The sequence below is a fragment of the Hippocampus bargibanti genome, linkage group LG01 (genome assembly GCF_051943395.1).
Source record: "Hippocampus bargibanti isolate YZ-2025 linkage group LG01, ASM5194339v1, whole genome shotgun sequence".
Lineage (NCBI taxonomy): Eukaryota > Metazoa > Chordata > Actinopteri > Syngnathiformes > Syngnathidae > Hippocampus > Hippocampus bargibanti.
In genome coordinates, this window is record NC_142734.1 from 11,829,417 (window position 1) to 11,856,727 (window position 27,311).

General features: G+C 41.4%; 1 protein-coding gene and 1 pseudogene across 3 annotated transcripts; both read right to left on the minus strand.

The window, feature by feature from the left end:
* Positions 1 to 58: 58 nt before the first annotated feature.
* LOC148903092 (biglycan-like) lies at positions 59 to 17,250 on the minus strand. Of its 2 annotated transcripts, none has more exons than XM_088996275.1 (8): positions 17,038 to 17,250; positions 10,108 to 10,369; positions 6,253 to 6,365; positions 5,724 to 5,937; positions 5,513 to 5,623; positions 5,061 to 5,154; positions 2,431 to 2,569; positions 59 to 1,158 (listed from the first exon to the last, which is right to left on the minus strand). In XM_088996275.1, the coding sequence occupies exons 2-8, from the start codon at positions 10,352 to 10,354 to the stop codon at positions 961 to 963; spliced, it is 1,116 nt and encodes a 371-aa protein (XP_088852401.1). In that variant the 5' UTR covers positions 10,355 to 10,369; positions 17,038 to 17,250; the 3' UTR covers positions 59 to 960. The 2 variants fall into 2 exon arrangements, with proteins under 2 accessions (XP_088852401.1, XP_088852394.1); XM_088996268.1 differs by having other exon boundaries at positions 17,042 to 17,248.
* A 2,463-nt stretch (positions 17,251 to 19,713) lies between these two features.
* LOC148903093 (extracellular matrix protein 2-like) lies at positions 19,714 to 26,980 on the minus strand (annotated as a pseudogene). The gene is made up of 7 exons (XR_016115971.1): positions 26,971 to 26,980; positions 26,601 to 26,716; positions 25,560 to 25,683; positions 25,309 to 25,490; positions 24,800 to 24,867; positions 23,776 to 24,139; positions 19,714 to 22,863 (listed from the first exon to the last, which is right to left on the minus strand). The product of XR_016115971.1 is annotated as an extracellular matrix protein 2-like (transcript).
* Positions 26,981 to 27,311: the final 331 nt, after the last annotated feature.

Below are 27,311 nucleotides of genomic sequence, written 5' to 3' on the forward strand. Positions count from 1 at the left end.
TAATAAAGGTAAATCCAATCCAACGTTATCAACCTATCGCTGTAAAATGGCACATAGACATCTTTAACATAATTTATTGGAATTCTGTTGTGTTAGCAATCTGTGAAGGTTTACACTGGGGGGAGAAATGTACATATAGCACCATTAAACATAATATATGGATTTGAATTGATGACATTTTCATGTGTTCAAGCCAGTATGTGTCAACTCCAATCGGGACCCAGTAACTTCAAACAATCGAACAAAAATGATAACAGTTAAACTAAAATAATAAAATATGTTTTCGTCATTCCATCAAACTTTTGTCCTGTTCAATATTTCGGCAATATGATATTGGACCCAGCAGTGGCTCTCTGGCTTAATGCAACATTTCGAAATGTCTTTATTCACATGCAGGAGGAGCTTAATCAGATTACAGAGTGGAGAGAGGACAACATGTGTGTGGTTAAAGCGCTTTTGCATGACCAAGCGGAGACAAAGTGAGCAGAAACTGTGCAAAACAATGCATCAACACTAATTTGCAGTACCATGTGTACAAAATCTTTTTTTAGAGTCCGTAAACCAAGTGTTGTTGCTCTAAATGGGGCACACTGCTACTACTTGGGTGTACCCCTCCCCAAATGTTTCTAGATTTCAAAATCTGTAACATGCCTTTACGGGAGTTCTCCACGGTTGATGAAAAAATATATGACAAAAAGCAACATTGTGCATCGGGATTTTTTTTAATATGTTATGGCTTGGCCCTAACATTCTTTCCTGTCAAGTGAGACTGAATTTAGAAAATAAAACCATGAAGTTTTACACCGATGGTCCATTTCATCCGCTTCTCTCCCTTCAAGGAAAAACTACAATTAAACAAATCTCCAATCTTCTCAAATAGTTTGAAAGTTTATTCATTTAAATGACCTCCTTCATTTCTCCATCACTTCATACTCTGCATCCCAGAGCAAACCCCTTATTCTACTTTTTGTAGTTTCCAAACTGGACCGCCAGTCGGTCGCTGACGCAACGGAATGTTGCGGGCTGCACCTCCCAGTAGTTGACGGGGTTGGAGAAGAGACTGATGCCATGATAGAATGCTCTCTTCATTACGGCTCCTTTAGGACAGAATGCGTTCAAATCCACCTTGCCGATGTAGTTGTTATGGAGGTACACCACCTTGAGAGCAAAAGTACATGTACAACGTATGTCCTTGCAAAAACATCAGTGACGTGGAGTCAGGGGAGGCAGGTGAGGCTGTGTCATCATGGAAATATCAAATGACAAAATAAATTAAACAGTTATATTTATTTAGTGATTTGTACTTTAACGTTCTTTTCCATTTAACTTCACCATTTTTAGATTTTTTTTTCAAAATCGCTGAATTTTCACATTTACCGTTCAAATACTAAGTAGAGACGAGCGGTGAGGCACCAGCCGGCTGAGCCTCACTATGGATTGCGCAATGACTATGCTAACTGTGCTGGCTTGCTCTGCAGTGAGACCGCATTACTGTCCCTCTGCATATCGATAAAGTGGTCAAAAGCTTTTTAGTATATGAACTACAGTTTAGCTGGTGTATATAATATACAGTCACTATACATTATAAACACTGTACTACAGTGTTTATTTTATTTTTATCAAAACTGTGTGCATAGGTGAGGCACACAGTTCTCCTGCCTCATGACAGGGGGCGCTGGTGATTACAGATTCTTCTTGCAACTCCTCGGCTGCAGAATAATAGAATTAATGACAGCAAGCTACAGTTAACAGTTAGCAAGTTAAGTGTTTTATTCCAGTCATTTTTCCGTGTTGCTTGGCCTTATTTTCAGAATGGTGGATTACATATCTAGATTGAAAGAATTTTCTAAACTGGACTTTCAATCGAAGCAGGAAATAATAATTAAAGGAAGACCAACACCGGACTGTATAGCTCACAAACGGTAAGGGATGGATGTAAGTCTCCTGGACAGCTTCTCAGCTTTTTAGCCAATAAGGATCTAATTGAAATTATTCCTGAAGCGACAAATTTGCTCCAGCTCGTGCTCACTGTTCCACCTACTACAGCATCAGTGGAGCAGTCATTCTCAGCACAAAAGACTGAAAATATACAGTCGGAACAGGACTGATCAAGGACGACTTTCTTCACTGGCAGTGATCTTCATTGAGACAGAGAGACTTGGACTTATTTATAAGTAAAGGTAACACGATAATAAAGTTTTTTGAATTCTTTTTTTCTATGCTACAGTTTGTATGCCGTATATAAAGAATGCTGACATGACATTTTAAACAAAACACGTTAACTGTTGCCAATCAAATGGTGAATAAGCTAATCTGTAGAGTTCATATGTTTGTAAATCTGACTGTGATGACGTCAGTGCCTCACCAGCCATGAACCTCACCGCACGTCACTGAAAAACATCACATAGCTTCGGCTTGCTGTAGACTCACCTGTAAGTATTTCATATCCGGGAGGCCTTTGGGAACAATGGAGAGACGATTGTTGTCCAGGTGCAGCTCTCTCAGCCTCGGTACAAAGGCAAGACTTCCACTCTCTATGTTAAGGATGTGATTGAAACTAAGGCCCAACCTGGAGAAAAAAAAGTTCAAAGGTGTTGATTGTACCTTCATTGTGTTACATACAGCACAAAAATACCATCCAGTAAATAGTTCTGTGTAAGCTCTCAGTCGTACAGGAGTGGTCCATCGATGAGAAGGTTTCTTCAGCCGTCATCTGTACTTTTTTGAAGGTGTCGGACGTTTCGCCTCCTATCCAAGAAGTCGCTGACGAAGCCTCTTGAATAGGAGGCGAAACGTCCGACACCTTCAAAAAAGTACAGATGACGGCTGAAGAAACCTTCTCATCGATCTAGTAAATAGATATGTTTTTTTTTCAAAACATGTTTTTTGTAATCATATAAATCACACTACAATTTTTTGTGAATGAAAACGTGTTCTCAATAGAATTAATCAAATGCAGTGTGTTAAACAAGGGGGGAAACTGCTGGTACCACCTATTTTTCAACTACAACCAGGTAAATTGGGTAGCAGCAGGCGATTAAATCATATTAAATTAATTAAAACACACACACACACACACACACACACACACACACACACACACACACACACACACACACACACACACACACACACACACACACACACAAGCCTGTTGAAAATAGGAGAAAACATCAACGTAAAACAAAGCACACATTTTTGTGTTTTGGTCGATGTGTAAATTGAGTATGATCCCACAAGTGTTCCATATAGGGTTGAGGTCGTCATGATCTGGTTGGCGACCAACGGTGGCGCTGTCGGCCCCGCCTGCACCTGCACAGGTGCTGTTCGTACCGATCAGTGGCAGACTGCCTCGTTCGGATTGGCTACCAACGGGTAGCGCTGTCAGCCCTGCCTGCAGCCTTGCAGGTGCTGGTCGTTCCAATCAGTGGCAGTCAAAAGGACTCCCGGCACGACCATTCGGTGTCGGGTCATTGTATGCAATTGTATGCATTGTGTATGCATTGTATGCTGTGCATGTGTTTGTTTCATCTTGGCAAACTTTTACTCTTGGTTTTTCTTTGATACTTTGTATTTTTTCTGTTCAGATGATTTTGATGTTTTAGATTTTGTTCCTGTTGACTTTGTTTTAATGCAATTTCGTAAATACAACCTGATGCTCCCTCCTGCCTGCTTTTTTGGGATCCACAACCGCCATCACCACCTTGCAAACCGTGACAGAATAACCCGACCAACCATCGGATCCCGCAGGTACAACGGACCGGTCTCATTTCCACTCTGTGCCTGGCAGTGCAACGTCCATGTGGAGCCGATGCTTCGCCCGTGATTGTGTGAAAAGGGTCACGCTCACATCCACGACAAGCGGCGCCGCTTGCACGTCCACGTCAGGCCGAGACCTCTTTCCAGGTGGCCGTCCAGGGTGACGCTGGGTGTCTGGCAGTGCACGCCCACGTCCAGCCATGCGTCGTCGTACATGTTGAAATGAGTCACATCCACGACGAGCCGTGCAACGTCCGCGTCCACGTCAGTCCGAGACCCCACTCACCGCTGGATCCCGCAGCTGCTAAGGACTGGTCTCGTTTCCCCTGCGCCAGGCAGGCACGGCCATGACGAGCTGATGCTTTGTCCCATGATTGTGTGAAAAGGGTCACACGACACGACAAGCAGTGCCGCTTGCACGTCCACATCCGGCTGAGACCTGTTCCCATACATCCATCCGGGGTGCCACTCTGCGCCTGGCAGTGCAATGTCCACATCGAGCCATGCGTCGTCATGTGATTGTGCGAGACGGGTCGCACACACGTCCACGACGATCCGTGCCGCGTCTTCGTCCACGTCAGGCTGAGTCCCGTTCCCATCAGGCCGCCGCCCATCATATGCTGGCGAGGCAACGGTTGCCGTCTCCACCATTGTTTCCTGGCGAGTTGGACCTTTTGGGAGACTGTTGGGACTTCTGGAAGCAGTCCCTTGAAGGGGGGGTACTGTCATGATCTGGTTGGCGACCAATGGGTAGCGCTGTCAGCCCTGCCTGCAGCCTCGCAGGTGCTGGTGGTTCCAATCAGTGGCAGTCAAAAGGACTCACGGCACGACCATTCGGTGTCGTGTCATTGTATGCAATTGTATGCATTGTGTATGCATTGTATGCTGTGCATGTTTTTTTACTCTTGGTTTTTCTTTGATACTCTGTATTTTTTCTGTTCAGATGATTTTGATGTTTTAGATTTTGTTCCTGTTGACTTTGTTTTAATAAAATTTCTTAAATACAACCTGCTGCTCCCTCCTGTCTGCTGTTTTTGGATCCACAACCACCATCACCACCTTGCAAACCGTGACAGAGGTTAGGACTATTGGCAGGCTACTCTGTTGTTGTTCTCTAAAATGTTGAAGTTAGTCTCCGCCGTGTTGGGGCAATCATTTAGTCTCTCAGAATTGTTTTAAGTGATCATACTACCGCTACCAAATGGAGTAATTTAGTTTATTTGATCTGACAACTCCTTTGGCACAACCTAGAACTGTCTCTGATGCACATTCATTTCAGTTTTTGCTTTTGTGGTGGGTACCTGTATAGGTTCTTGTAGCGTTTCAGGTCCTCCAATTCCACGGCCTGGATCTCATTGTGGTCAAGGTGAAGCTCATGGAGACTCTCCGGGAGATCTGGGGGAAAAAAATCATACATTTGTCTCTGCAAAACTCCACCAACTTTTTCTTGAATTCTAATTTGGATGAATTTCTCATTGTGTACATCATGAATACAATTCAAGAACTGTACTTCATTTCAGATGATACATACTGAATTGAGATTCACACCTATGGGAAATGTCTTCTTCATACTAAGTGAACTGTAGGAGAAAGCCAAAGTAGATGCAGAAAAACTGCGCAGAAAGAACTAACCCATTCCACACGCCTGCAACCTTTATCTGAGGCAATAATACCTTGACCTCAACAACTGTCCTGTTTTCACATGATGTTTCTGTCCGAAATATATTTTTCTTGTCAGTGACAGAGCGCTTACCTTTGGGTACGCCAGTCAGTCTGCTGTCTGAGATGCGCAAAAAGTTCAGTTTCAGACCCTTGAAGGCACCAGGCTCAAAGCCACTGTTCTGGATGGGATTTGCTCCCATTTCTGCAAGAGAGAATACACAACATTATGTCAATACAAGGACCCTTTAATCACCAGCACCCAAGTCAATAACACAAAGTCATATTCGGGTTCTTTGTTTGACCTATGCAATTCATGTTGCCCAATCCTGCGAAGGCACCAGATTGCACCTTCCTGATACGGTTCTCGTGGATCCTGATCTCCACCAAGGAGCCGGGCAAGTTCTTGGGGATGCTGGTCAGCAGATTCTTGGAGAAATAGAGCTTTTGCATGCTCTGTAGAGGGATGAATGCTCTGGGATGGACCTTGGAGATGTAGTTGTTCCTCAGAGATAATCCCTGCGAAAACCAAGTCAGGTACAGAGTACCGCCTGAATAGTCAACACCACGCGCTGCAAACAAAGAGCTTATTGCATGATGACTTATCTGCCTGTCTAAGTCTTGGTGCTCGAGAATGTGGGAAAATGATCTCTTCAAAAGGAGAGGCAATGACTCCTATTTGGCCTAAGACTTAATTTTTACACAATTTAAGATGACAAAGGGGGAAAAATAGAAAAACAGTCTGTGAGGAAGTGGAGGATCCTAATGTTATTTCACATGGCCAGTGACACTGATATCAGCTGTGTCGGTAACACAACTGCGTGTTTGTCTTACGTATAAATTTGTGAGACCCTTGAAGTCATTCTCTCTCAGCTCTGTGATATGGTTGTTCTGAAGATCCAGGAACCTGGTGTCGGGAGGAATGTCACTTGGCACCTCGCTCAGACCTGCGGACCAACAAAAACGCAGACGGGAGCCATACTCCATTAAACACTTCACACGGGTAACTTGGGAAGCAAAACCCTTTAAAGCTGGTTTGTGTTCACTGTGCCACCGCCTGGGATATCCCAACTTAGACTTCAGGAAAATAAGGCCTGCAACTCAAACCAATCATTGTGCCATGCAACGTCAAATGACCACGTTGGGTTTCTAAGTCATTATTTTAATGAGAGATGGACATAGGGTACAACCATGGAGCTCATTCACAGACGTCAAAGTGGCACATAACTAGTTGCATGCAAATAGACATTCACACACACGTGCACACTCAGACACACCCTAGATGGGGCCAGCAGATGTTCTCCATCTGGACTTCATTCGACCAAAATCTTAAAGGTGTCAATTTCAGTAGCATCACTATCAATATTCTTTTTTAAAGAAAAGGAAACGGCAAAAGCTGGGACTTTGTTGGTGGTGAGTTATCACATATGTGACAAAATCGATTGACAATTTAAGTGTCTTGTTCTGGTTATCTTAAAAAAATACACACAATAGTGGCAATGTACAGTCAGCGATACCGTACTTTGAGAAAGCATGTTTTTTGCTACTTTCTAATAAAATGTTAATTTTATGAGATACCTCTAACCGTTTCTTTTTCCACTAATCTTCTTCAGTGTCAACGGTAAACTCTCCCAGCTGAATTTGGATGATAGGTGGACGACACCTCGAATTGGTCACCATTGTTTTTCAAAGCACCAGAATATGTTACTATGTTCATCTCCAGATGTTTACAAAGACACCGTGACCTAAAAATAGGGTGACTGGAGCTAATTGGCACTGTTGCACTTGGTCATGAACCGTATCACAAAGAAATGCGTGTATGTGTATCAAATGTAGTCAGTTGCTGAGGCAAACCTGCAAGAAGGTCATCGTGGCAGCTCGTACCAGCTCTCCCATTGGGATCCAGCATTGCGCCAACCACATCTACTATCTCTTCAGAGTTAAGTATAGATACGGCTTTGGCTGTAACCCGCCGCGCCTTCCCTTTCACCACAATGGAGCGAACGTCGCCATGCCCTCCAGTTTCGGTTCAAATCCACGTAAGCAATACTGAGGATTGAAGTTGCAGCAACTTTGTGGGGACCTTTGGTTGACATTTCAAATCTATTCCTGAACAATAGGGTGGTCTGGGAGCATAACCTCCTCATATGATTTTTTTTCTGTGCCGAAGCAATTTTCAGCAAGCATGCTGCAATTGACACCCTTAAATGTGGAATGAGCCATCAAAGTTGAACAAACATTCGAGAAGCACACCGATCAAAATGCCTCTCCAGCTACCTAAAACCTCAGACCGCAGATTTCACCCGTAAAGCCACACAGCTCAAAGGGCTCGCCACAGACCGACAAAACTGGCACCGTGTCAAACCCCAGACAATACTGAGCATCATTTGGGGATGCACAAGGAGGGGAGACAGACGCCACTGCCGAACGAACACACATCTGTTCTAAATAAGCATTCAGGAAATTATATGCTTCCACATTTATCCTCTGCAGAAACACGAGGGCTCCACAGTAAATACAGAGAGTTCACAAAGTGATGAATCAACACCACCAGTATGTCGAAACAGAAACTCAGAAAAAGCTGTGTATCTTCATACTGTAACTGCACAGATGGCTGAATACCGTACTTTTGGTCCAACCAACGTTGATAGAAAAAATTGAGAATCGTTAATTCAGGAGATGATTCCATGGAGTTTTGATTGTTGATTATAGCTTACATTAGGAATTGTGACATACTACTTATCACCTTTACTCTTTATATTTATGATTCTACCTGGACCAATGCTAATAGGTATTTTATGTCAAGTGGAAACCTCCAATGTCCAATTTTTTCCCCACCAATCAATAATATTGGTCAGTTCCCACAACTGGCCGTTTGTTCACTAATTGAAGTGTTGAAAATGACTACGCAATGGTAATGGCTTGACATATATGTTTTTGTGGGGGGAGGGTTTCCTGAAAAGTGATGTACGCGACGTCAGCGAAAGATATTTGACATTTGAGAGTGTCACCTAAACAGATGAACTGTTGTGAAATGTTTCTTGCTGGAGCTGGTTTGAACAGAATGCTTGTGTAATATTTCCGTTTATGTTGGTCTCCAAAGGTTGAGGTGAAAGCAGATGGACTTCTTGATCATTGAAGACCGTTCACTTTTGATCCAAAAGAGCATTGAGGTATGACAAATGTCTGTGTAAGCTCTCAGTCGTACAGGAGTGGTCTATCGAGGAAATGGTTTCTTCAGCCATTATCTGTATGTCTTTGAAGGTGTCGGACGTTTCGATCCTCATCCGAAGAGCTTCATCAGCCAACTAAAGTTGTGCTGGTAACCCTGACCCTATATCCCGAATGGACCAAGGTGGCCACGCCAGACCTCTGCTCTGGTAGGTGCCTGTGCCCATTCCCTGCTATGATAGATCCCTGTGCCAGACCACTGCTCTAATAGGTCCCTGCTCTAAGGTTGGGGGAGCAATGGACCACTCCGTGAAGCCAATCTGATCACCTCCATTGTTCTAACCCTGGCTCTGGTTTCACCTCATTAGCAAATCTAATTACCTCTCCGATCTGATTATCTCTAGTGTTCTATCCCTGGCTCTGGTTTCACCACATTAGCCACTTTGATTGCTTCTGTTGTCCTATTCCTAGCCTGGTTTCACCTCATTAGCATGACTAAGCCTACGTGGTATCGGCCTAAGAAGCCTGTTGTAAGCACTGTTTAAATTAAAACTTAAACCACCATAGTGACGGGTTTTTTTGTTTTACAAAAATTGCTACTAATACTCCTTCTTCAAACCATCTATTTTCTTAAACTAATATTTTAACCTCACTGCCGTTAAATGAGTGGTTGCTTGCTTTTAGGTGTAGATGCACTGCAGATTGAAGACCACTAACATTGTCAGTGTGGTGTTGATTCAGTATTTTTTGAGGACTTGTTTAGTTTCCTCAATGTATTGCTTTTTACAATCTTCATTTTTACTTTACTTTGTTTTTCATTTGCCGGCCTATCTTTTTGATGTATTTATAGGTTTGAAATAGGTAGGAATTTTATGTTGTCATAGTTTTTCAAAAAACCCTGCAGTATAAGGTACTGCTACTACGATGAATGGTTTCAGCGTTTAAGTAAGATTTGTTGAAAATCTCACAGGTTGCTTTTGAATTCGAATGAACGTTTGTGAACCTGATCATATCGTCCTCTTTCATACTAAATTCTTGTGAAAACATGTTGCCCCGAACATGGAATAGTGTTGGTTATTGGTTCTAGATCATTCTGATTTTCTCCCTGCCCCCCTCGGTCTTTCACTCATTTGATCCCTCTCAATCCATCAACATTTTGAAGTTCCCATCTACTCTCTCACTTATTCTCAGACTGAACCTTATTGTCCGCTCAGAACCTGGAATAGAGAATCTTGGAAAGAGCTGCTTTCACAAAATATACTCTCTTTGAGGAATTGCTCTCTTTCATATTCGAACAAAAAGTTGCTCTTTGGAGCAGCGACAGTCATGCGGTGCACATACGTTCATTCAGTGTTTGATTCAGCTGTGCGTCATTCATTAAAATTGGGCTTTCCCAATGGGCCCATTTAAAAATCTTGCACATTTTGTGTTGACAAGTACCACATATATATTTCCTTGTTCCTACAACAGGAATAGACATGTTTAGTCACTCTCACAGGTAAACACACACTCACTGACCAAGGTCAGAGCACTGGACCACTTTGAGTCGACACTGGCAGCCAAAGGGGCACATCGGCATGTCAGGAGGGGGCAACTCTTCAATGGCTGATCCTTCTTCCTCATCCTTCATCATGGACTTGATGTCAATGTCCAGACTGTCCAAGGCAAAATCCCAGAAGCCTTTCTGCTCGAACGGCAGGGCAGCGGAAGGGGAGAGCATCTGGGCCACGCATAGTAATAGCAGGAAGGAACACCAGGACTGCATCTTTGTATGGGACACCTTGAAAGAAAACAGAGCAGCAAAATGAAAAGGAGCAGAATTTGATTACATTGAAAATAAGTCTGTGATAACATCTCGTCAAGATTGTCTTTGCTAGCTTGTTTTTAATCTCTATTCTCTCTCCACGGCAGCGTTCCCACCCAAAGACGACCACACGTAGGCCAAGGGCAAATGTTTTTCCCTTTGAACGAGCCAATGATTTCTGATGCTTTGGGAGCTAAGTATAGTGATTAACGCTCTTTGTAATAATATGATACAGTCTGATGAAACTTAACAACACAACTCTAAAGTTGAAACTGCACCAAGAGGGAACTAAGAATCCATTCAGGGAACTGAAGCCACTCCGACCACAAAATGCCGGCGTCTGCTTCCTGCGCACCGAGTTGAGGTCAGGTCTCTTCGTGGTTAGTTTAGAGGTGGAAATTATTGCAACGGTGCAGCCTCACAAAGATACAATTCATATACATGGGGAAACGGGCTAAGAGCAAGTGCAAGTGTGTTCTTCTCAAATAGCATTCCGGGTCCCTTATGTCAGATTGCACATGCACATGGTCCTAACGGAGACCAACAATCGTGAGCGCATGCATGTGTGAACTTGATGTGTTCTGCCGGTGCTGACTACGAGACAAAAATACGGTCAGTTATTGGAAGAGTTAGTTGCTCTTTAGCATCAATGCTAATCTCAGGAAGCAGTTTGTGAACGTTGCTGTGTTAACTGAATTTCCACAGCTGCATAATTTCTGACTGTGCTGGAACTGGTGCTGAGCTCACTGTGCCAACAGCCTGTGTGTCGTCTGCACTAGCAGCTCCTTCTGATTTTCAACACATCCGGGTTCAAGGAGACACTTTACATGCAACAGAGGAATCATTACATCTCCATTTTGTTTACAAAAAAATTAATAAGATAAAAGTCAATGGTTTTGACTGAGACTAGTTTCAGTCTTGGGTTTCTTGCATTTCCAATGAATTTTTAAAAAAGTGTGTGCATGTGTTTGTTTTTCTAGAAAAAAAAAAAGTAAATTAAACTCAAAATATTTCAATACTGTAATTAAAATTAAAATATTTGAAAGCAGTACTATAATTAAATAGATTTAATAGTAAAGCAAATGCCCCAAAAAAATTAATGTAATTAAAAATTACTAACCAAATTTACGAGAATGTTGCATCGAGCAAGCACATGATTTCCAAAAATATATATAAAAATACACTGACGAAAATATTGGGCATAATTTATTACATTTTATTTAAGTGGAAAAAATAAATCAAATCGTCTGAATCTGATTAATAATTGAGTAACATTCAAACGACATTTTTTCTGTGTATTTGAATAATTGTATGATAGGTAGTCGAGTAGTTAGCACACCGGCTTCACAGTACAGAGGTCACCGGTTTGCGTCCTGGTCCGGCCTCCCTGTGTGGAGTTTGCATGTTCTCCCCGGGCCCGCGTGGGTGCTGTATTTTACCTGGAGAGTTCAGTGTTTTGGGGGTAAGTAATTGATGGGAAAGGTTTTTCTGCTTTCAATTATGAGGCTAAATCTCCAGCTCACAATAAGACCACAAAATGTTCAACTTACTGTATGTTCATAAAGGACTCGAACGGTTGATAGTATTGGTAAAACCGCATTAACACCTTGAGCATGTTACTGTTCAGATTTGTGTATGTCGCATCGAGAAACTTTGTGGCACACAAAATTTCATTTCGAGGAATGTTTTGTTTGCTGGCAATTAATTGGCTATTCACACAAATCTTTACATTTCTGATCACCACAAGCGCCTTTACAAAATGTGGAGGTTCGAAATAACGACTTCTTTCTTCCACTTTAAATAAGGAAGGAAAAAAATGATGACGTGGAGCTGATCTGGCCCTCGCAGACCGTTCCCAGCAATATAAATAGCAGCCAAATTATACTGTTTTGCAGCAAAGAAATAACAGCCGCGGCCTTGACTTGGTCAGAAGAATGAAGCCAACGGGACGCAGCCACGACGACACATTTATACGCCATTGCACAATGGGTGCACAAAGAAGGGCTGCAACACAAAACCAGCAGACACCTAGAATTTCTGCTATGTGTGCAACACAAAATTATAGGAGATATCACAAATATCTTAAAATATGTACTCTAATCTTGCTGGAGCTGGTTTGAACAGTGGTCAAACTGATTTGTCTGCCAAATGTCTGGACGTGGCGCGAGATGAGATCTTACAAAGGAAAGCACTGGAAATAAGAATATATAAAGGGGGGAAGCAAGCAAGCACTTGTTTAAAACAAAACATGGCTACCATTAACTCACCTAGATTCCAGCCACTTTGGCTGCGATCATTTATTCGGGATAAATTTCCATCGTCTTTACATCCGGTTTAATGCCGAAGAAAGGAACCAACCAGATTGAATAAAGATAATCAAGGAGTCCAAGATGGCGCCCGAGTAGGCAGCCGTCAGCAAGTGCTCTGATGAACCTTGCTTTTTTTGTTGTTTTTGAATCAGAATCAGAATCAGAATCAGAATACCTTTATTCGTCCCGCAATGGGGAAATTTGCAGTCCACAGCAGCAATTGAAGAGGGATGGGGTTGGGGTGGGAGTGGGTTTGTCTTGTTTTTGTGTTTTCTTTTGTCACTTTGTGTTGTTGTGCGTCGTGTGGAACGGATACGGATTGTTTTTCACCATTTTTGACCACGACATTCATCAAGAAGGAGACTGTGCTGAGCGGTTGCGCCTTTTCGGCACCATGGATATGCCAGTACTGTTTTTGAGAGGAATCCTTTTTTGGGAGGAATGTCGGTGTCATTCGACTGTCATCGCTGGACACCGAAGGGGCCATTGTGCTTTTTTGCGCCTGTAATGGGCAGCATCTTCACAGCCCCGCTTTGTTCAGTGGAAGGTCGGTGCTGTTGGACAGTCTGCGGCTGGATGGATACATGGCTTGAGGAGCCCGCGATAAGAAGGAAGGAGCGTCAGCGCATAGTGCCAATGCATATATGGAACTGTCGCGGTTTGGAATTGAAGCTGATTTATGGGGGACAGGAGATGTGAGACAATCTCTTTTCGTCAATGGATGCTACAGCTGTGTGTTTGCTTTCAACATTTAGCTTGTCGTCGACGTGCCCATTCCACCATGATGTCCCTGATCCACTGGTGAAGAGACGCTTTGATCCTCTCCTCTTTCATCTGGAACTGCTTTATGTAACAAAGAGGGTACAGAAAGTGCTTAAGAATGAATGTCTCTCTGTGTCTTTGTGTAGTCATGTTATTTGTTATTTAGGTTTTTTTTTTTGTTGTTCTTTTGACTTCAAGACGGCGCCGCGAGAGTGGCTGCCTTTCCAGCAGCTCCTGTATTTTGCTTTTCTACTTTCATTTCTTTCATAACTTTGCTGCTGTGAAATGTAAATTTCTCCACTGCGAGACTAATAAAGGCAAATCCAATCCAATCCAATAATGAACATCAAAAAAAATAATAGGATGGAAACCAATGAGGCACCACTGGCTGAATCAATTCCAAAATCTGACAGGGAAATTATTGAGGAAGAAAAAGAGGAATTGGCCGATGAAACACTGGACTAATTCAATGTTAACCACACTTAATTCCGTCCAAAATAAAACCAGTAAATTGACCACGCATGACCACGCCTCATTTTGCTCTTTTGGAACACGCGTGACGCGTGTCTATTGTGCTCAAACAAACAAAACCACGTTTCTAATTTCCCTTCAAACTAAAGAGCTATTTCTCCACCCTTACTGTATCTTCCTGCACAAACTAATTTAGTCACCCACATTCATTCACAAAATTCATATCATGAGTTTAGGGATTTCCCAAAATGAATGTCTTGATTGAAATTTGCATAGTTATTCACTTAAGAGACATATTCAATGTAGACAATCCATTACGTGTTGCCTACCTATCTGAGCTCTCATCCATCACCTATATCTTATATTGCCACCAGATTTTGCTTGTAGCACCAGTGTGTCAAAAATAATCATCCTTGTACATGTTGCAGCCCACTATCTTGAGTTTTAAGTGAGTCAGGACAATCATGCCAATGCCTGTCATTTAGCTTCCACTCTCCCACTTAGAAATAAAACTGCCATACTCATAACTTGTGATTTAGACTCAAACCTGACTTTTTTTTCAACATTATTTATCCAGTGAAAAAAGTGTGATCATTTACTCAGTTTTGTTTCAACATCAAATTATCATATTGAGTTACATTTTTTTAACCGTTTCAGTTACTACAACGGACAGTTTATAGTGATAGCAGGTCACAGGGTGCATGGAAGGGTTAAAGAGATGGACCTGGAAAAAAATACCTGCATGATACAGAAGATTTTTTTTCATGCAACCGCTTGATGAAAAAAGAAGGAATTGAATAAGTTCAATAACAACAAAATATGTCAGTGGAGGAGAAGAGCTTTTCTCCGTATAGGATGCTCAAATGTGTTTATATACTGTTGCCCCATTCACCCTCTCACAGGAGATACATAAGATGCTGCCTTTGCAGCTAAGTATCATCCACGGATTATATACCACAAGCAGCTGAGGTTTCAGAAAGGTTGCCATTTTTCCCATTTCCTATGGCACAGTTGCCAAATCAGCAGAATATGTAGAACGAAACCTTTAAAACCTAAACAGGGGTTTAGCAGAAGCTACCACATCGCTGTTGCCCAAAGGATGGAAAGTTGAGGAGGGGAAGATAGGTGGAGGGAGTGTACTTGTTTGGTAGGTGAACCTGTCGGTTAGTTAATGCTAACATTATTAGGTAGGTTGATCATATCACATTACCATACAAACTGGTTGATCCAAAAGGAGGGCAGTGTTTAGAAGGCAACTTAATCAAAGCTGTCTGGCCAAAGCTGACTGTTGATCAACACACAGGAAGATAAAATGACCGCCAAGGGCCAATTGTAGCCTGGACTTTTTATTGTTATGTGGACAAAAAATCTATTCATGGCCCGAATTGGACTTGGCTTTTATGATGTTTACAGAAAGTGTTTTGTAAAAAGTCTGTGTTATTCTGAGGAGAAATTCAATATAAAACGCAATCCAATAAAGCTACAACAACACAAACCCAAAATTCACAAGCCTGTGAGGCAAAGTCTCCACCGCTCACACGAACCTTGATATGGTGTTTTAGTCAGAAAAAAAGAAAATTAAGCCCTCCTTGAAAAGGCTTCTTGAAGTTGACCCCTCCATTTTTTCCAACACACACAAACACTTGAGCTTGAAAGTTGTGCTGTTGCTTCTTGCTGCCTTTTGTTCACATGCACATCTGCATTGAGTAGAATTTATTTCAGCTCACGATGTTCGTTGTCATCAAATATGTGCATAGACATATGTTGCCTCTGTCTATTTTGTTGCTGCTAGAATCTCTCCAATGTGTCAAGACCTATTCGGTTCTGTTATATTCTCTGTTTACTGTATTTGCACCACTCCTGCTCACACATCTCCTCATGCAGGCTGAGCGAGGCGGGTCCTGCAACCAGATTCGGGTGGAGTAAAGTGCCCCAGCGGTTGTAATTTGGTGACTGCTTCCCTAAAAAAAGGTCGCCTTTGGCAGCTCCTCTGAAGCCGCGGAGCTTGGATGTTGTGGCAAGCTGCAGGGAGCAAACTTGCGCACAAAAGAACCAGAACAACCCGGGGGATGAGCCCAATTCAAAGTGCTTTGTTGTACCGGTACTCAGCAAGTGACTTGGAGTGTCAGTGCTGAGGACACACTGTATAAAGAGTTGGATGTTGAGAGAGAGACAGGTGAATGGGGAGTGTATTGGTGAAGCCACAGACTGTCTAATAAGCGGGGAGAGTTAAGAGACAGGAAACAGACACATTTAATTTCCCGTGTCTGACCAGTGCCACCACACTGTTTGCTCTGTCTTTGCGCAGTTAAGGTGACTCAATGGCATAACGGCCTCATCGGGTGGGCATGAAGTCATGGCCATAAGACCATATGAGGCCGCCGGTGAGAAGGCGTTTCTTTTTTATTCTTCCCACCTGATACCTGAATGCAACATCAACTGACGTGCATGTAGAGTGTGATGACAGAAAAATGTTTCAGGAGTACAGATGGGAACATGTGGCTTCCAAATATTATTGTTTTCTCTTCTGGAACAGATTGTGCCATCTAGTATAAATGAGGTCGGAGGCCTATATAACTGATTTGATCTCTGACACCCACCAAGTGTTTAGCTGACACACATAAATGCATTGCAATCATGTCTAGGGAAAGTAATAAAATACAGTAAATTTAAAAAAATGGCATTCTAGGAATTGCAACACGCAAAGCACTTGAAACTTGAACAAACACATTTTCCTGTATGTATTTTGTTTTCCTACTTCTTCCTTTTCTCTTCCTTTCATAACTTCGATGCATTGCAATCATGTCTAGGGAAAGTAATAAAATACAGTCAATTTAAAAAAAATGGCATTCTAGGAATTGCAACACCCTAAGCACTTGAAACTTGAACAAACACATTTTCCTGTATGTATTTTGTTTTCCTACTTCTTCCTTTTCTCTTCCTTTCATATAGCTTCGATGCTGTAAAATGTAAATTTCTCCACTGTGAAACTAATAAAGGCTAATCTAATCTAAAAATTTTAAACAAGTATGCAGAATGTTACCTATTCATATTTTCTGTGTTGCAGTTAAAAGATTATGAAATAATCAAAAAGATACTTACCTACCTTTTGAATAGAACTTTGAAAATAATTCCAAATTCCCAGAGTTGGTGGAACAGTATTGTCAGATTATCCTGCAGATGATTGGTTTTATAGGTTGATCACATTCAGGGATTATTACAGTATTTTTTTCTGGGGTCCGCTGACATCAAGCCTTTGCTCCTCCACCACCTTGTGCCACTGAGAGCCCAATCAAGGCTTGCAGCTCATAAAGTCAACAGGCCAGCCTCCTTTCTCCTCTTCGGGACCAAGGAAGGGGAGGAGGGGAAGTGCAGGACCGCTTTTTGCTTTGATTCCCGTTGAAGAGAAAAAAAAAACCCAATATTTTATAGTCGGTAGTCCTTCCACCAATATATTATTTATGACAGGGCGTCTTCACAATTACACGAATCAAGTCACTTCAACCCATTTCACAATAAGCAAACGTTTGGCAGAGTCTTACGATAAAAAAATGAAAAGGGAGCAGTCAAGATGTTCATTAACACTTTCATTAAAATTTTAATCAAAAGCTAAAAATAAAACAAGGAGAATTGCATGGTGTATATATCAAACAAACAGTATGTTGCTTTTATCTTAATGCTCACAAACAATGTAAAACACCATACACGAACAACATTGGTGTCATAGCATTTTTGTGTTTTAGGCTATTTAGGTATTTGAACACAAACAATAGTGCAACATATACATATACACTTAGGCATACATTCCATATATTTGGGCAGAACGGTGAACATGCCTGTTTTACTGAGTTTTGACCGGATCCATGCATATGCCTTTACAGCAGGTTCTGTATTTTGTTTTTGTACTTCTTCCTTAATTTCCTTTCCTCTTACTTTCATCACTTTGTTGCTGTGAAATATGAATTTCTCCGCTGCGAGACTAATAAAGGCTAATCCAATCCAATCCATATCCAAATGTCTCATAATACTCCCACTGGGATTTCGTATGTTGAATTGTACAACCCACAATATGTATTGTGATTAATGTGTAATGTGGCTTCTAACTATATTTCCACTAAGCGCTTTATTTGTTACTTCAGGCAAACTGGTTTTACGCCAAACAAAATCCAAGTTCAAGATTAAAAAAGTTAAAAATCAGACCTTGCTTTATTTTTGTCAATTCCCCAATGCAGTAGCCTACATTGTGGATTCGCACCACAGTACTGTAATCCTTGGTGAGGACATGGTGTCACATGAGGGTTTCATTAGGAAGAGGAGTCAAATATATTTGTGGGATTGTGATGATTAACACGACTTGCCACTTTCTATTTGATTTTGTTCCGGTAGGAGGAAAATACTCATCCATTGGCTCTTTGATTTCTTCTGTGGGTTGCCAGAACCCAAATGAGTTGGTTTGGCGAGCCGCACCATCTGGGAGCTTTCCTCACCTTGTCCAACGAGCAGCCACAAATCATTTTTCAACTAACTGCATTCTGAATCTGAGCGTCACCGTCCTGGACTTTTGAAAGTCACATCATAATATTTGCCTCACAACCTAATTCATTTTGACTTCCTGTCCCACCCTACAGTAGACAACCGACTGTTGCTACACTTAGAGATTGGCAGGAAGACATTTTGGATGAAGTCCTCTCCAGACACCTTCCTCAAACATGTATTTCTTTTTTTTATGTATTTTTTGTTATCAAATGACTTTATGTTGCTCCCTTCCTGTGGTTTTGTTGACTATGATGTTAGTGTGGAGCTCGGCATCCAAATGAAATACTATTTATCTCTCACTGTGCTTTATTGTATTAATGCAACCACTAATTTACATCTTTGGATGATGATGATCAAATCACATATTCCAAGACCAAATTATCTGAAATGCCAGTCTTTATATCTTGAATGTGCTCCATCTGAGAGGAAATGACACAAGACACGGTTTACCTATTCATTTTGAGGAAACAAACTACATATTTCACTACATAGTTCTGTGAGAGGGAAATGGAGTTGGTGGCTTCTGACAGAAGTTACAAGACCTGTTGTGGCACAATATTACTTCACATATAAGGTGCACCTGCGAATAAGGCGCAGGGTCATCTTTTCAAGAAAATCAAGGCTTTTAGGTGCGCCTTAAGTTGTGCACTGGAAAATACGGTATTTTCTCATTTTCTCCATTGACGTTTGCGAGTGCCTTGTTACCACCCTCATTTTTTGTACTTTGTAATTTTTGTTTTGTATTTTACGCAATTTTGTCAATTGATTTCTCTGTGTCGACATTTGGTGAATCACCAGTTCCTGAATTTGTGTGACAGTCGAGGTTGCCATGATAAATTAAACTGCTGCTGCATCAGATGTGGGCACTCACATACATTATGATGGATGACAAAATGGTCAGATTTTAAAAATACCACATACTTTTAAGACCATAGGAGAATGACGGGGAGATGGGAATGAGTGCTAATACACTTTGGTTGCGTTTTTTTTTTTTGTTTTTTTTTTTTTTTGAGTGAAGCAGCTCACCTCAGCTTCAAAGCGCAGCGAAAGCCGCATCAATGGGACTGAGCAGTTTCTCCAGCAGTAATCTCGTGTTGGCAAAAAAATAGTGTACAATTATGTAGAATGGAAGCTGTGCCACATCGCAAGGCAGAAAACGAGAAATGTAACATGTGATTTACTCAGAAAGTGTATAAATGTAAACGGGAGAAAATGGACCCCATAGAATTTTCAGAGGGGCTTTATTCAAACTCAATTCTGCTCTGCTTGTTGATTTAGGAATCTGCAGGAGACTGTCTCTAATTTACAAACTTGAATTTACAGCATAAGGACCAGCATTTTGTAGTCCCAATCCTATTTCTGACTTGCCCTTCGAGGACACGTGCACAGGGCAGGGTGGTATGTCAAAACCCATTTGCAGAGCAGCCTCTGCCCACATGAAGTATTTGTTGGATTGAGCGTGCATCGGCTAATTATAATGTCAAGCAATGCGTGTGATTTTTCTTGGACCGAGTACCATGCAGTCATGAGAAAATAAATAAGAGATTCCATATGAACTATTGCTAAATTCATCAAACAGTTGTTTTTTCCTCATTGGTCCTATGCTGGTTCTACCTTATAGGAGCATTATGAAATGTCAACATTCAGCATCAATCAGGGTCTCTAATGTAAAAACAAAAAACTAATAAAATACACACTAAAGTGGCAATGAACCAATGAAAGTGAAGAAAAATAAATATTTAAACAGAAGACAACTAATCACAGGGGCGAAATAGATGATCGTCTGAAGGAGATAAGCCACGTACTGACAGAGTGGCATGATCACCAAACCAAAACAGAAACCCATCCACCAATCCGAACCCACGAAACCAAATGGCAAAAGGGCCAAAAATTGAGTCCAAGCTTACACTCAGATCACACAGACTAGGCTCTTCCGAAAATAGATTTGTCTGGTCATCGTGAGACAAAAAGTAGTAAAATGAGGGGCGGGAGAAATGAGGTTGTTGACAAATCTGCGTAACATTTTCTCATTCCAAAAAAAAAGTGCAACAAGATAAATATGCACATATTGACATTCTGTTCTTTAAAAAATACGTTTTTGTCAGGTGTTCACCTCTTTGATGTTCATTTGCGTTTCGGTACGTGTCACTGAGAAGCATGACCTTGAATTTTGCAGGACTTTATCCACATATAGTGGAATTACGTATGGTATTTCCCTGTGTATAAGGCGCACCGGAGTATATGAATAGTGTATTTTCAAACTTTTTCCTTATATGTATTTATTTCAGTATTCCAATGCCTATTTACAGTGGGGGAATGTCAAACAGATGTCTGTGAATTGTAGTCAACTTAATCACAGGTATTCAGTGACTTTTTTGTCAAGCACTTTTTTTTTTTAACTACCATATTTTCCGGCGTATAAGACGCACTGGAGTGTATGGCGCACCCACAATGAATGGTGCGTTTTCAAACTTTTTCCCCATAACACGTGCACCGGACTATAAGGCGCACATTCAATGAATAAAAAACGTTTTCCAAAAATAATACATATATATAGAAATAAATTCCAAATATAAGGCACACCACATTATAAGGTGCTACAGTAAAGGCTGGGGTTACGCACGAATTCTTCTAGAGGGGGAAATGGTGGCTGCTGACAGTAGTTGTGAGACCTGTTTTGGCTAAATATTACTTCACATATAAGGTGCACCCCTTATACATATACAGTGAGACCTCAACTTACGAACTTAATTGGTTCCCAGACAGAGTGTGTAAGGCGAAAAGTGTGTATCTAAAAAAAAAATTCCCATAGGAAACAATTAAAATGGGAATAATCCGTTCCCGGGTTTCCATAAAATATACTTTTCAACTAATGAAGCCTTAAAACTACACACAACATAACTTATTCTATGTATAATAAATGTGCTATTGTATTGTAATGAAATAAATACACTGCATTGTATCATAAAGTCACTTTATTTATATTTGTGATGGTCATTTATGGCTTGATGGAATGGCGTTGGAGGTCGAAGGTCAAAGGGAATTGCTGTTTGGAAAGAGAGGTGCATTACATGACGACTGTAATTAAAGAAATAAACTGTGCTGTAAAATAAAGTTTTATTTACCTTTTTGATGGTCGTTGATGGCTTATGGAAGGAGAGTCACCTTCCATAAGGACTGTTGGTAACTTAACCTCTGGTGCTGTTCGGTCGTGTGCTTCCGCCGAAGATCACTCCGCCAGCCGTGGTGGGTGTGTATTAAATAGTGCTTATTATAAGGTTTAATTTTCATAAATTTGACGTTTGTAAGACAAAAAGTTTGTAAGTTGAGGTGTTTGTAAGTTGAGGTCTCACTGTACAAGGCTCAGGGTCTACTTTTCAAGAAAATAAAGGCTTTTGGGTGCGCCTTATACACCGGAAAATACAGTATTTTCCAACTTTCTCCATTGACGTTTCCAAGTGCTTGTGGTGGATTGTGACCTCCCTCATTGTTTGTACTTGGCAATTTTTGGTACATAAAACTTAAAACCAATGTTGTTTGGGTAGGCCCAAGTGGGAAATAACTTGCATTTCGGAATGTCCAGATCACATGATCATAAATCAGGCCAAAAACACGTCATTGACCAGAATCATGGGGAAAATGTCTGAGATTTTTTTTTTCAATTATTTTTCATTTTTAACAGCGCAAAATAAAAAAACTAAATAATCCAAACACACACACACACACACACACACACACACACACACACACACACGCACACACACACAGACACAGAGTTATGGTAATTGTTGCTGGGGGAAAGTGACAAGAGTTGGAAATATTTTCACGTGGAAATCGGAGACATTGCAGCGACTTACAATGTGGGCATATTGAGCAACATATGTGGCGGAAAGGATAAAGCTACGTTAACTGACTTCATATGCTAGATGAAAATCTAATGGGCTCCCCTGTCCCCCAAATTTGATGTAGGGTATACTATTTGTATGTGCTCTTTTTTTCTCTTTAATATGTTGCCATAATATTGATTTTTAAAAATCACATGAACTGCTCTGAATATACATATGTCAACGCTACCATGTGAACACATCCAGCACATTTTTTTGGTGGCCACGCCATCTTGAGTAGATTTCAGCAATGCTACTAGAAATTGTTCAACCTTGACACGCCTCTCCTTTTTCCAATCACTTTCAGACTACATTCTAGTGAGATCATCTTGACGTCTAGATTTCTGGTAAATCCCCTTGTTGAGGATAGATAACAAGTCCTTCAACATCTGCGAGGCAAGAGAAGACATTGGGAGAAATCTTGGCAGCCTCCAACAGGTTATTTTCTAGAGCGTATAGAGGTCAAGGTGGAGGCAGAATTTTGGGGATGACACACTGCCCAGCGCGCCTCACCTGCCTGAAAACACAACATAGAACAAATCCAAGCCAAGGTTAGAATAAGTATGGATTTCTCATGATTGTGGTTAATTTTAGTTAGTACCCTAAATGCAAGGTATTGTTTTGTGTTGTGTCACATAGTTATTTTTTTGTCTTTTTCTTGGTTTTGTTTTTGACTTCAAGATGGAGCCGCAAGAGTGGCTGCCTTAACAGCAGCTCCTGTATTTTGTTTTTGCTGCTGTGAAATGTGAATTTCGCGACTGTGAGACAAATAAAGGCTCATCAAATTTAATCTAATCTATTTTTTATACTAACTCATTCACTGCCAGACATGCAAAATTTTGTCCACTCCAGCGCCGGTTTTTGTCATTGTCACTCAAATTCCAGGACTCACAGAATATTGAGTTTTAGGTCGACATAAACATTCAATGCAACGGAAGAAACATTAGACCCTCTTCTTTGATCATAAAAAAGTTAATTCCTAATTAATATGGGCCTGGAGTTATATCAGGTTGAAATGAGGGCGGCTGTCCAAAATACAATGCAATATATACATATTCGTTTGTATAGCGCTTTAACAACAGCTGAAGCTGAAACAAAGAGCTAACATGGAAAAAAGGGAAATTCTGCCCCTTTGTGGAAGGAAAAAACTTGCCAGAGGACTGACCCAAACAAGAAAAAAACAAAACCCGAACAAATTTGGGAATGGCGATTTATGTCATATTTTTAATTTCCAAATAAATTCGAAAATGGCAGTGAATGAGTTAATGTAACTTTTTTTTTCTTTCTCCTTCCTTTTAGTTTTTTTATTAGATTCCATTTAAACAAATTATACGTTTTATTCATCACAAACACTGGCTTTATAATTGACCCAACAGAATTAACTTTTTGAATCATTTTATCAGAGACAAAAACTTCTCACTGTTAGCAATAAAAATTGAATGCGACTGCAGTCCCACCTGATATAGTTCTTGTCCAGCCACCGTACTTGCAGGTTCTTAAACTGTCGAACCCAGCGTGGGACCTCCTTGAGGCAGTTGTCGTCCAACAGGAGTTCAACGAGCGAGCGGAACATTCCGACAAAAGAGCCCTGTTCAATCCTCTCATCCCTCAAGGCGTTGTGAGATAGACCAAGTAATTGCAGGCCAGGCCGCAGGTGGCGTAACATGTGAGCGGGGATGCGGCTGATGTTGTTGGGTTGCAGCTTCAGATCGAGCAGATGGCGAGGAAGATTCATGGCCATTGATGTTACGTGGTTGGAAGAGAGCTCCAACAATTCAAGTCTCCTGTAAAAAAAAAACAAACTAGGATTTTGCTGCCAAATTGTGGAATATATATATTTGTTGGCAAGACCACTTGGAAGTAGCAGTTCAGACTTGTTGAGTGCACCTGATTTGCATTAACAAGCTCGGCCAGGAATCTCAGCAGAGGTACAAACACATGATATTAATGAGCAGACACCCTCTCCTCCAACAACAACAATCCTCTCCTTGGAAGCTGCAGCGCACGCACGCACACACACACACACACACACACACACACACACACACACACACACACACACACACACGCACACACACACACACACACACACACACACGCACACGTACACGTATACACACACAGGCACACACGCGCACACACACATGTACTGGATGTAAAAGGCAACTGGCCCATTTTCATAGCCCTGAAAAATATTTTTTACGTGTACGGAGGCGGTGCCTCAGGTAGAGGTATGAGAGCCATTACCTAGTTGGCCCCCACCCTCGACATACATTCTTAGCGTGACCACCAAATCAGTTTTTGAAACCCTAAATCTTAGCAGTGTCTGAAACTCATGTCAAAAAGTTAGCGGACACCAGGGCAGACAACTCTTTCGCAAATTATGATTGGCTAGTCATCTGATTGGCTACTCATTAGCCAATCGTAGTTTGCGAAAACTGCACTTATCTCTAGCCGTTAGTAACAAGAGCATACTGGCCAAAGCTAGCACACTGTAGCCCTGGCCAGTGAGCTGCATAGGCAATTATATTGTTGATTTAATAGCGGTTTTGTCAACCCACAATGGCTGGAGGAGAAGAAGAAATTGATTTGGTTGCAGATTTACTGTTAAAGCCATTTTCAAGACAGACTTCGCAAGAAAAAAATTGCCATCATTCAGAAAGTTCGGTCAGTTATTTCCTGGCTACTGGTACGCCCTAGTGGACTTGTAATAAATCACACTACACTTTTTTCAGTCTGGATTGATTCAGATGTAGCACTACTGAAGGCCTAGCGATGAAATCCACGGCCCGCCACTGTTAATCAGTAGTCTCAAAGAGAGAATTTCCAAACTACAACAAAAATAATAAAAACTACCATAAACTGTTCTAAAAAACTGGAATGGAAAAAAAATCAGAATCAATTGGAAATGCAGTGGGAGTGGTTGAACTGTTTGAAAGAAGAAGGGTTGCACCTGCAGGGAGCGGGGAAGACCTCTGGGCAGAGAACGGAATCAGTTGTTGTTCAGGCTGAGGTGACGAAGACCCTTGAGTGGTTTGAATGCTTGATATGGCACAGCACTCTCATCCAGGCTTCTCCCTTCCATCTCCATCCTCAACAGGTTTGTCAACCCGAAAGGCAGCAAACCTCTCATCACTACGCACTTTGCATATGGAAACGTGTTTGCGCTTTAATTTACCGAGACACAATGTCTAACTGCCAGACAATGAGCGGAGAGCTTGTGAATCTTGTTGTTGTTGACGGTCAGTTCTTCAAGAGCCCGCGGCAGCGTGGGGGTCACTGTCAGCCGGTTTCCATCCAAGTTCAGTTTCTTCAGAGAGGTCAAGTTCTAAAGAGCACACATCAAAAAGAGCAGTGAAAGGGCCACTGCACAAAATAGATGCTTGTTTTAAACTCCCATCATTTTCCTCTTGTAAATGGAATCACAGAGTTCAAAGAACTGAACAAAGTGAAAGAATGCCAACGTGCATGTTCCCCATCCCATGTATCATTCGTATTTTTGGTACAGCCTATCAATGTGGCATTGAGCGAAAGCCGCCGTGGTTGATGCATGTCATCTCAAAGCTGTGGACTGGATCCATCGCAGTGTCCCTCGAGCCGGTCCATCAGTCCTCTGTCATTACTGGGACGTGAGCAGGGGGTGAAAAAAAATCCACCCAAAATAGTTTTCCTTTCCTCCACGTCATTGGCTGCAGCTGTTTTCCAACAAGTCCCCGTAGCCAATGGCATCAAATGGTGGTGTGCAATGATTGGTCGGAAAAGAGTCGGCCACTTGAGTTGTGGTCGGGATCTTTGTGTGCCTTTGTCCTGTGGTCAATTTGAGGTTAGGCGCAAGATTATTCTTAGAAAGGATGAGTTAATGTAATTCCCAGCACTTACTCTAAAATTATTGTAATCATACACGATTGAGACGGCCTTTGATTTTAATGAGATGCAAGAACCGTTTTGAATTTGAAATAAAGACATTCAAAAGTTGTAAGGAAAAAGAGATGCCCATCCTATGTTGAAATAACTTCATCAAGGTGGCTCTGTTATCAAAAAGCTGCCTTTGGTGTGGTTTTAAATGTTCAGTTTTTCCCCCTTGGCTTTAAAAGGCACCAATTTTACTGGAACTGTTGGTGCCAGGCATCATTACTTTTCATGATCTCTACTGTATGACATTTCAGTCATAAGGTACGTGGACATTTTTTCATGAGGACACTATTTTGAGGAACTGGAAAGTCGTGTAGGTACTAGGCTACTCACAGACAGCTGGTTTTGGCTGAATGAATCATCATCCAGTTGGTTTTTGCTTAGGTCCAGGGATTCCAGATTTGGCAAACCGGAGAAAAAGTCTGGACAAATGACTTGGATGTTGTTCCCTTGGTGAGACAAACATGCAGGATAATGAATTAATATGATACAGAGGCAGTTGCATTATCCAGGTGTAAGAATTTTGACACATGGCCATTCCATGTATCCCTCTGGAAAATAGTTAGTGTGTCTGCCAGTCATTTTTCCTACATTAATCCAGAGGAACATTGAGTCACACAAGCACATTGGGAACATACGGATGTCACACTGCTGAAATTTGAACCCTAAACCTCTAAACGGTGAAGCCAAAGCACCATCTCACTGGCAACCATAAGCACTCTTGAAAATGCACAGATAGATCTTAGAATGCAATTGAAATACAGGTTAAAATACTTGTTTGCTTATCTGCTGGAACCTTTATTTTAACATTAAATGTGAATGAGTGAAACTGGCTCAATATCACATTCTTGGTTTAAATTGTTGCAATATCCCATTCTTGGTTTAAATTGCAATTCTCCAAAGACCCAAACCTGGGAGTGTTATGCCATTTGGAGATGTGTTATTTACTGTTTGAGTAGTGCGGCATGGTTTGTTTTGGTTCTCATTGTAACTTCGAACGAGTGCATGCCGGTCATGATGAAGCAGAGTCGTCATTTGGTCATC